Here is an 11452-nt window from a genome sequence, read left to right on the forward strand (position 1 = left end):
CCCAAATACTATAAAATTAGGGGGAGGAGTAGGCATGTCCCCCTCCCCCCAAAAAACGGGTTTTTAAACTGTAATCTATACTTTGAATGTTTTCAGTTTCTGTTGTTTTTCACAATTAAACCTCTATTTGACTTATTTTTTTTTTTTTTTGGTTGGGCTTTAAGTGTGTACCTGGAAGTAGGTAGAATAGATATTCATGATGAAGTTTGAGTCTTTAAAAAAGTGTTCCAATGGACTATGTCACAATTATTTTGCAAGTTTGTATTAAATTTGTATTACATTTTAAAACAGCCCTAGCTGGTTTGGCTCAGTGGATATTGTGTCGGCCTGTGGACTGAAGGGTCCTAGGTTTGATTCTGGTCAAGGGCACGTGCCATGGTTGCAGGCTCCTCCCCGACCTGGGCTTTGGTTGGGGCATGTGCAGGAGGCAACCAATCGATGTGTTTCTCTCACATCGATATTTTTCTGTCTTTCCTTCTCACTTCCACTTTCTCTAAAAGTCAATAAAAAAATATCCTCAGATGAGGATTAAAATTTTTTTTAAAAAAATTGTAATAAATCCACTTTTCCTTCAAAGTATGTTTTAACCATAAGAGGTACATGTTATCTCCATTTCCAAAACTTCTTTGGTAAACTGAACTTGATTTAAGTTGACCCTACATGCCAGAGTAGGGTCAGATTTCTTCAGGATCCAAGTTGATGTTTCATCCCTATCATTATGGTTGTATTTCTTAGTTTTTTATTTGGATAAAACTGTAGCTTTACCCACAATTATTTCTAGCAGTGCTATTCTTGAAGAAAAAGTCCTTTGTTTTCATTGTTATGCACAAAACACTTACTGTATATATGCATCTATACACTGGGGTGTCTGGCCAGCCTGGGTGAGGGGCTGATGGCTGTTTTCAGGCTGGCCACAGTCCCTTCATGGTGGGGGTTCCCACTGGGATCCCTGGCCAACATGGGTGAGAGGCTGATGGCTGTTTGAAGTCTGGCCACAGCCTCTTCAGGGTGGGGGTCCCCCCTGGGGTCTCTGCCAGCCTGGGTGAGGGGCTAATGGCTGTTTGCAGGCTAGGCGGGGGGGGGGAGGGGTCCCACTGGGGTGCCTGGCCAACCTGGGTGAGAGGCTGATGGCCGTTTTCAGGCAGGCCATGCCCCCCCCGGCGACCCAAGCTCCCAGCCTCTCTTTTTTCCTTTTTTTTTTTTTGTCAGTGCCTCCTTGAGCGGAGGCCAGGGCGGGCTGGAAGCAGGTATCTGGGATTTATTTATCTTCTATAATTGAAACTGTGTAGCCTTGAGCGGAGCCCAGGTCCGGCCAGGGCAGGCGGGAAGCTTGGCTTCCTCCATCGCCGGGGACAACCCAAGTCTCCTGCTCACTCCAGTTCCGTGGCTGCCGCCATCTTAGTTGGGTTAATTTGCATACTTGCTCCTGATTGGCTGGTGGGCATGGCTTGTGGGTGTATTGGAGTGGCAAAGTGATGGTTAATTTGTATGATTCTCTTTTATTAGTGTAGGTGTGTGTGTGTGTGCGCGTGCGCACACACACACACACACACTAAAGGCCCGATGCATGAAATTTGTGCAAGAGTAGGCCTTCCTTCCCCCAGCTGCCAGCACCGGCTTCCCTCTGGCATCTGGGACCCACACTTCCCTTGCAGCCCTGGCTTCATCCAGAAGGTTGTCAGGTCTAATTAGCATATTACGCTTTTATTATTTTATATATGTGTGTGTGTGTGTGTGTGTGTGTGTATATATATATCTTTTCACATAGGAACAGAACTTAAGAACTCTGAGAGTTGCCCTAACCGGTTTGACTCAGTGGATAGAGCATCGGCCTGCAGACTGAAGGGTCCCGGGTTCAATTCCAGTCGAGGGCACATACCCGGATTGCAGGCTCAATTTCCAGTGGGGGTTGTGCAGGAGGCAGTTGATCAATGATTCTCTCTCATCATTGATATTTCTCTCTCCCTCTCCCTCCCTCTCTGAAATCAATAAAAATATCTATAAAAAAGAAAGAACTCTGAGAGTTGAATTCTAATTGTCAATGTCATTGGTACTAGAGTTCAGCCTTTTTTCTTTAGAGGCTTTGTATTTAATTGTTAAATTTATAAAGACAAAATTTTTATATCAATATTTGCAGACAGTAGAAGGAACTTGGACTAGTTCTTATTAGTAGTTAATGTTTTGGACATTTTAGACCCATCAACTTTGAATTTCTAATAAAAAATTACTCTTTTCTAAATAGAAAGTTTATAGTTATGAATTTAAGACTTTTTTTCATCTCTGCATATATTTAGGCTGTGGCTTCAAGTTGTTGGTCAGTGCTGAAACAGAAAAGGCAACAAATGAAGGTAAAATACCTTGGACTTATTTGTTGAGTAATTCAAGGCTCCTGTCAAAAAAAATCCAAGACCTTTCTCAAGTGGGAATGGCGGGTCAGAAGGACTGTCCTTAAAGCTAGATGAGTGACTTATTGATACATGGTTGGCTTCTCCTTTTTTGAATTCTTTCTCTCTCTTCCTTAACTTTCTGTAGAGTTCAGTATAGCAAGTATTGAGGCATGCATGGGGTTTCTACTAAGTGGGAGAGGGTTCAGGGTTGGAAACTTCTGATAGAGTTTTGATTTTTGTTTTTTCCACTTAATGATGTTTTAAGTCTTTTAAAATTGTTTAATATACTGGTTTCCACTCTGTGTAATCCAATTGAGAAATAATGATCTGATTCTAATAGCTCTCTTATTCAAATGAGAGGCTCCACAAAAAAAGTCTCAAAGTTTCTATGCTGCCTCCATGTTGTACACCCTTCCGCCCATCTCGCCCACTGCATGCTGCTCTCACCTTTCACTCCTGTGGTAAGGGCTTGGATGCTGGAGTGAAGCTGCCTGGTTCAAATGCCACTTATCAGCCATGGCCTCGTAAGGTGCTTAACCTCTCTGTGCCTTAGTTTCCTCATCTCTCAAAAAGAGTATACTGCATGGGGTTTTTTAAGATAAAATGTATAGTGCCTACAACAGTGTTTGGCATAGTACATTTTGCAAGTATTGGTTATTATATTATTATTATTTGCATACTTAACCTGTAGTTTTTTTTTATTATTATATCTGTATTTATCAGTCTTATTCTTGGGATGGTATTGCCAAGGACAGTGTTTTCAAAACACAGTTCTCACAGCATCTTCAGAAGGGGCTTCTTAAAAATAATTCTGGAGACCCTATATTTGAGTAATTCTTATTTAAAATTATTCTAGAGACCTGGTGTTTTAAACAAGTTCCCTAAGTGATGATTATAAACTGTAATGCTTGAGAACCACTGGGCGAGGGGACAGACTTGTTGACTGGGTCTGATTGTCACATAGCCAGTATGATCAATGATGGGCAAGTTGCTATCAGCTGACGTTCAGTTTTCCTGTTTGCAGAATGGAGTTAATGCCGTTTCAAGGGCTGCTGTAAGGATGAAATGAGATTGTATCAACAAGCTTAATTTAAACATAAAATTAAGAGTAAACATTACAAAGATTTTAATAATTGTAGTTTCCATAATTATAACGTTATCGTTATATCTCACTTTTTTTTTTTCCTTAGCATGAATCTTGGGCCTTAGTCTTCTTTCTGTATCCACAGAAACTTATGAGAGAACTATTTCCTACACCTGGAATGCCATACTCTAATCTTTGTACTTAAATCTTACCTGCTTTTGAGTTCAGTTCAACAATTATTCCTTGGGGAAGCATGTCCCTTCTAATTACTTCAGCCCATGCTAACTGTCTGAAAGCCTAATACATTTAGAGTCTGTATGGGGTTTAGAATTTTAATTTATGCAGAACATCTTATGCTATAGTAATAACTTCAGTGCATCCCTCATAACGTTTTGGCCTTCATTAGTGGGCTATGTGTGATTTAGGACAGGTTATTTAATCTCTCTGAAGTATCACGTTTTACATATTGGTGTTTACATGACCTACTTTTTCAGGAACGTTTTATTAAATTAACTAGAATCTAGCACATTATCTGGAATATAATGAGTACTCATTAAATGGTAATTGCGGCTATAATATGTTTCTTAAATTGAGGTTTAGAAGATGTCCTAGAGCCTGTAAAATAGAAAATAACCCCACCAGGAGGCAGAATCTTAAGGCATAGTTATCCCCCGTATATGCTATGACAAATCCATAGACCTTATTTAACCAGGGACATTCAGCAAGTTATTAATAACCTTAGAGAGTTTCCTAAATCACTACTGTATGTTTTACTATTTCACAAGAAGAGGCAATTACACAATTAAATGCTTCAATAATAGCTGGTTCCTTAATGAAAAGTTAGGATTCTAGTGAGCACTATTTTGTACTTAATCGTTTAAAATTTGTTTTAGTCTTTTTCAGATAATCTAATTAAGTGATTGAGTAGAATTTTTTAATAGCTGAAGCCCTGGCGGTCTCATTAATCCTAAACGTTATACTGCTAAGGAACATTATGCCATTCTTGTTTTTATTTGGTTACAACACTGATGATTGCTTTTTTATGAAGTGAAAATGCCTTTAAGAAATTCTGTTTCTCAGCATATTTGAAACTATTGGCTAGGTTATGAAGTTCACAGAAAATATTCTGTGACTAAAAGTTACTTATAAGTTTATTTTCTTATTAGGCTGGCTCATCATTGATCCTTGGTTTCCCCTCAAAAGATGATGGATAGCAATTTAGGTTTCTAAAGAGAAAGCAGATTCAAAAAGGTAAAAATTACTCGGTTTTCTTTTACTTCCCAACAGATCCCGGATGGATTTTTTGCTCATTTCTATGCCATTTGTGAGCACATCAGCCCTGTCCTCGCCTGGGGCTTTTTGGGCCCTAGAAATTCTCTCTATGATTTATGCTGCTTCTTTAAGGTATGTCCAGTCATTGAACCATTTCTTTTTTCTAAATAAAAAATCCGATAAGGTATATTCTGTTTGGTTTGTTTGTTTGTTTGCATTTGTAGAGGAGAGAATGTTATTTAAAGGTGAAGTTATAAAAGTCACCTAAATTCAGTGTTTAAGTGCCGGTAGATCGGTAATACACAGTTATGGTGCTTTTTCCTGGAGTAGATGCAAGTCCATCACCTTGTTGGTTCTCTCTGTGATAGATGCACGATCTTGGCTGGAGTCATGATGCTATAGTCAAATTGCTGAAGACAGCTTGTTCTTCATACCTGAATGCTTTTGAAATTTATAAAGTAAATAAAATTTTTTATTGCTCATGTGGCAATTTAGAAAGTTCTGGTTCAAGGTAATATGAATGACAAAATCCCAGTTGTGAGAAATAACATGAGAGTTTAAAGTTGTATCCCAACATCAGCAGTTTAAGTTTGCCAAAAAACAATTTATATAGCTCATTGCAGAAGTTTCTGCATGGCACAGTGCCAAGAAAAGTCAAACTGTTTTAAAAGCCTTCAGTTGAAGCCGAATTTCAAGGAACAAATAAAAAAGTAAATATAACAAGTATGATTTGGAAAGTTTTTGATGTTTGAAAGTTTGGATGTTTCACTATACCCTTCATTAAAAAAATAAAATTATGTTTATGTGCTCTTAATGTAGCATTTATGTAAATGATTTAGGAAATGTTTATTTTACTATCATTTAAAACTCATTATTTTTTGACAAGTTTACTTGATCTCCCAAATGTAAGGTAAGGTGTGTGTTTAGTGGGAAAAATCTGGACTGGGAATTAAGTCTGTCATTAATGAACAGTCTGACTCTGGGAAAATCATGCCTTGTCCTCCTTTTCTTCATTAAAATGCGGGAGCTTGACAGATCAATTGCCTAATGAGCCTTCTAGTTACAGTATCTGGTGATTCTAAGAGGTGTGCCTTCTTAGTACCTCTTTTTTTTTCTTAAATATTTTTTTTATTGATTTCAGAGAGGAAGGAGGAGAGAGAAAGAGAGAGAAATATCAGTGATGAGAGAGAAGCACTAATAGGCTGCCTCCTCCACACCCCACACTGGGGATCAAGCCCACAACCCGGGCATGTACCCTGACTGGAATCAAACCATGATCTCCTGGTCATAGGTCAATGCTCAACCATGAGCCACACCAGCCCGCTGGGCTTCTTAGTACTTTGTAACATTTGCTTTCTGTAGGATAGAGATTAAATATTCCTGTTTTCACTCTTTGGAATTACTTTTATTTTCATGTTGGCATAATAGCCTGAAACTTAATATTTAGTAGTATACAACTTGCTTAAAATGAATTTCAGCATAAATATTTATTTACTGCAATGAAATATTTTTATTATTTAAAAATTTTTATTGTTAAAAGTACTACATATGTCCTCTTTTCTCCCCCTTACCCATTACCTCCTTACTAGGCCACCCCGAGCCTTCACCACACTATTGTCTGTGTCCATGGGTTATGTATATATGCATAGAAGTTCTTTGATTGATCTCTTCCCACCCACCCATCCACCCCTGCTTTCCCTCTGATATTCCACAGTCTGTTCCATGCTTCTGAAATTATTTTTATTTTGCATGTATCCTAAGTTTTTTTATGTACAGAAAAATATACATTTAAAACTTATACGTTATAATTATTGAAAATAGTTTACTTTGAAGTAGTACCAGTGCTCATAGGTAACATTAGAAACTCCAGTTATTGGGAAAGGACTAATAATAGCCCCTTACCTCTATGCAGTGCTTTAGGGTTTATAGGCATTTTCTACTGATTGTTTTTTATCATAACATCACATCAATCTTGATTGGTAAAAAAAAAAAAGACACTAAGTATTGCCCCTTATTTTACAGTAAAAGAAAATGAGACCCAAAGAGGTCTAATCACTTGTTCAGTGACCCCTTTCCAATGAGATATGAAACTAGCACTGGAACTCAGGCCTTCTGACTCCTAATGCAATGCATGTGACAACATTAGTGACTATTTAGAGGTAATATAATTTTGGTCTAGTAAGTGCCAATTTTTTTGTGTTTATTTTCCAGAATCAGGTTCTTTTCTTTCTCAAAGACATTTTTGACTTCGAGAAAGTACGCTATTCCAGCATCGAGACCTTGGCCGAAGACCTCCTGCAGTTACTTATTCGCCGCACTGAACTGCTGACGGCCTATCTTGGAGCCGATGCGCTGAGGCATACAAGCAGTTGTATCAGTAGTCACGGTCAGGTTATGTCCACTGGCCTGGTGGAAGCCAAAGTTCAATAAGTCTCTTAAAATCAGACAGTTTGGGTGTGCTATAAAATGTCTTAAGATAACTGTTGATTCTGTAACATATATTACACAGAATTGGTGGATATGGTCTCAGGGAGGGAGAGAAATCTAGTAAAGAATGAGTGACCGTACTGTACTTACACAGAAGTCCTGAATCCCTGTGTAGTGTATCCAAAGCTGCTTTTCACAGTCTTTAGGTAATAATCTAAGTCATGAAATGTTGCATATTACACAGCATATTTTGCTTGAATTGAAGCCAGTACTTGGGAGTTAATTGATGTCGTCTTGAAGCTGTCTGAAATGTCTAGTCTCATTCTCAAAAGCTCCATTTTTATGCTTTGCACCTTGAAATCACACACTTTAGCTAAGACCTAAGTGGCCTGCACATACAGGAATATATTACTCCTAGTGTCCACAAACTTCACTTTTGCCTGAAAATGTATTTTTAATTGTAAAGTTGTTCATTTGTTTAATGAAGTTTAGACAGTAGTGGTGTTTAATATGTACTGCTTACATTATTGCTTGTGCATTTGCTTATGTATTTAAATCAAAGAAATTGTAATGACTATCATTATAAAGCATTTAAATGAATTGACACTGAGAAGTTTATAAGTTTGTATTAGATTTACTGCAGTTTCCAAAATACATTGTTGCACCTATAAGTTACAATAGAGAGATTAAGAAATTTATTTTATCTGTTTATAGATTAGAGTATTTTTCTCTTCAATGAATATTGATTAAAAAGGTAACAGTTATTAACTATAACAGGCAATTAAATTTTTTTCTGTGTAGTTTTAAGACTATCTCCCAACACCTGAAGTTATTAATCTTAATAAAGTCATTTCTCCTTTCTCCTTCTCTAAAACTGTTTTTTAGTTGTTCTCACAGAGAACTTAGCAAATACGTCCATATTTTTAAAATATTATTCATAGTTTGAATTTTAGTGCAGTTTTAAAGAAGGGTTTTTCTCCCCCGTGAATATAGAACAAAATATTTTTAATGGTATAGAAGTATGTTTCATGTCCTTTATGATGAATGTATGAACAAATGGGTTGTTCATATAAGTAAAGTTCTTTAAAAGTATATTAGGTACTTTTAGAGTTGTGTCTAAATTATATACCACTTATTTGGAGTGGCTGACTCAGTATATAAATGGATTAGATTTGTTGATTTTGTTTTTAAAGTAGGCTTTATTCATTTTAGCGAGTTACCCAGAAGGACTTAAATATATTTTTTTAGAATGCATTTTTAGATTAAAGTGCCTAGTTTCTGATTAAGGAATAGAAAATGAAAAGTGGGGTGGGGAGCATAATCTTTTAAGGTTTTAAATCTGTGTATGTGCCATGTTTGGGTAACAGTAGTTACAGAATATGAGATTCAGCATTTTCATTCTGTTTGCATGTACTATGCTGTATAATGTACAGATTATAACATTAAGAAATATGAAATATTGTTCTAATAATTTTTTTAGTATATAGCTCCTTGACTTTTCTTACATATATTCTTAATTTAAGAATTTGCTATTTATAATTTGGATTATTGATGGAGGAGTATGACTAGAAGCATTAAAGCGAAAATTACATTATGTAATGTTTTACTTTTTAATTTATATCTTGTATTTTTAGCTTCTTGTTGAGCTATCACTGGCCTTGAATGATTCACACACATACACACGTGTGCGCACACATTCCCATTATCGTGTAGGCAAAACAGTTATTGCTTATATTAATTTTCCTGTTTGGGGGGCTAAATGTACTCTTATTTGAGGAAGATTTTGTTTGAAAACTATTTTGAAGAATTGCACTATTTAATAATGCTGCTACTACATAAGATAATTGAGTAATTTATTTCATCAGGTAAGATGAGTGGCTTTCCAAAAGGTATTTTTTTTTCTTTTTCGCTTTTATATTTCACCTTTAAAAAAAAAAGTTGCCCAGCCTTGGCCAGTTTGGCTTAGTGGATAGAGTGTCAGCCTGAGGACTGAAGAGTCCCAGGTTCGATTCTGGTCAAGGGCACATGCCCAGGTTGCAGGCTCGATCCCCAGTGCAGGTGTGCAGGAGGCAGCTGATCAATGATTCTCTCTTATTGCTGTTTGTCTCGCCCTCTGCCTTCCCCTCTGAAATCAATAAAATATTATGTGTGTATATATATATATGTGTATATATACATATATACACATATATACATACATATACATATATACATATATATATGCATTTTTTTAAAGCTTGTCCATATTCAAGAGGTTGATTTGTCTAATTAAGAGCTTCCATTTAATTAGTTTTTGGTCAGTTCAGTAGCTACTAATTGAGTAAGATTCTTTCTTTGTGGCCTTTAACAAAAGAGTCAGGAGTGACCAAATAGAATTTCAGGGTAATGTGTATAGGAAAAAAAAAAGACTCTATTGTAAGAGAAGAAACTTGGCCTTTTAAAAGAAGCATCTCTTGAAATTGTTTTAGCTCTTTAGGTAATAATTTAAGTCATGAAATGTTGACTTAAGTTATTGACCACAGAAGAGTACTTAAGACATATGCATCAGTTTCAGTTTGCCTTGACATTGGCTTAAACAGTTAATGTTTTTAAAAATAAAAATCGATTTACACTAGTTTAAACTCTTTTAGGATGAACTGTGTTTAACATTTACTCACGGTAGCATTATCAGAAAATTGCCATCGCCAGAGGAGTCCTACCACCCACTTCCCCATGTAAATTATGAGGACCTTGAATTAGTCCTGAGAAAATGGATTCTTTTCCCTTGTGTTTTCTGGAAGACAAAAGATAAATGTTCAGGTGATTTATACTTGGTAATTTTTTTTTTTTCTGTTTTGGAGTCTCTACATTTTTTCTTTAACTAAAAGGCTAGTTATTTTTTTCTCTAAGACTTACAATGTGATTGTTAAATGTCAAAATAAGATTATCTTTTTAAAAAGAAGCTGTTTTTCATACTGTTATAGTCAACTACAAAGAACTTTCATAAAGTAGTATTCTTTATTTGCAATTATTTACCATGATTAGAATAATTTGTTGAATTAGCTGACTATAAAAAATATTTACAACTTTTTCTTGCTTTGAGATGTAACATTTTCTACGTAAATGATTACCTGAGGAATGATTATTTGCGTTACAAAAGAATACTTTGTCATTCTTTTAAACACATGAAATAGAAATGCCAAAGTAACATTTTAACATATTTCTCTGTGACATTTCAGAATCAGAAATTTTAAATTATGTTCGTAACATAATTTGCTTTTATTGTAATGTGAACACATTGGAAATTATTTGGAATATACATTTCAAAGTGATTATACAAATTAGGCTAATTTCAAAATTTTGGTTATTTGTTTAATCAAATTTAGAAATATCTCTGTATGTGAGACATAGGAATTTGTATAATCTGTGATTAATGGAAATAAGGATATCCTTTTTTTTTGTTCCTAGTGACTATGTTATGTTATTGTTTTGCTTAGTTTGAGAACAACCATGTATTAGCTTTACTTGGCTGATGTGAGTAAATGTGTCTATTTCCTAACTGCAAGGACTGCACTAATTAATTTATGTAAAAGTGAAACACTACAGTAGCAGAAAAATAGCACTGGCTCTTTAGCCAAAATAAGCACTATAACATGGATGTATTTCTACTGCTGCCAAATAAAAAAGTGATGGTATATCTTGCTGATGTATTGAATATTTTATACAATACTTATATGTTTGCAAGGTCACACTTGTTGCACTTTCAGTCTCCATAAGATCTCACATATACAGTCATAGAAAACACAGACAGCCCAGCTGGCGTGGCTCAGTGGTTGAATGTCGACCTATGAACCAGGAGGTCATGGTTAGATTCCCCTTCAGGGCTTGATCCCCACTGTGGGACCTGCAGGAGACAGCTGATCAATGATTCTCTCTCATCATTGATGTTTCTATCTCTCGTTCCCTTCCCCTTTCTCTCTGAAATCAATAAAAAATATATTAAGAAAACAGAGAACTGTAGAAGCACTGAAATCAAGTGTCCACATTTTCTTATGTACTAACTGTGAGAAAAGATAGTTTTGTAATGAATGAAGTCAAAGTACTTGTAGTATTTTAATTAATAATTTATTTTTTTTAATTTAAATCTTTATTGTTCTACCCTCCCCTTCTCTCTGAAATCAATAAAAAATATATTAAGAAAACAGAGAACTGTAGAAGCACTGAAATCAAGTGTCCACATTTTCTTATGTACTAACTGTGAGAAAAGATAGTTTTGTAATGAATGAAGTCAAAGTATACGTGT

The 11452-nt window shown here is 35.7% G+C and overlaps 1 protein-coding gene across 3 annotated transcripts in view; it reads left to right on the top strand.

Moving 5' to 3' along the window:
- The window catches only part of FAM73A (family with sequence similarity 73 member A), a 74804-nt gene extending 65697 nt beyond the window's left edge, over positions 1-9107 (top strand). For all 3 annotated transcript variants that reach the window (XM_006774664.2, XM_006774666.2, XM_006774665.2), the window contains exons 14-16: positions 2295-2348; positions 4759-4875; positions 6955-9107. In XM_006774664.2, coding sequence (XP_006774727.1) covers positions 2295-2348; positions 4759-4875; positions 6955-7173 — 390 coding nt within the window. In that variant the 3' untranslated portion in view covers positions 7174-9107. The remainder of the gene's footprint in view (positions 1-2294; positions 2349-4758; positions 4876-6954) is intronic.
- The last annotated feature ends 2345 nt before the right edge of the window (positions 9108-11452 follow it).

Source organism: Myotis davidii, unplaced genomic scaffold (assembly GCF_000327345.1).
Source record: "Myotis davidii unplaced genomic scaffold, ASM32734v1 scaffold248, whole genome shotgun sequence".
Classification (NCBI taxonomy): Eukaryota; Metazoa; Chordata; class Mammalia; order Chiroptera; family Vespertilionidae; genus Myotis; species Myotis davidii.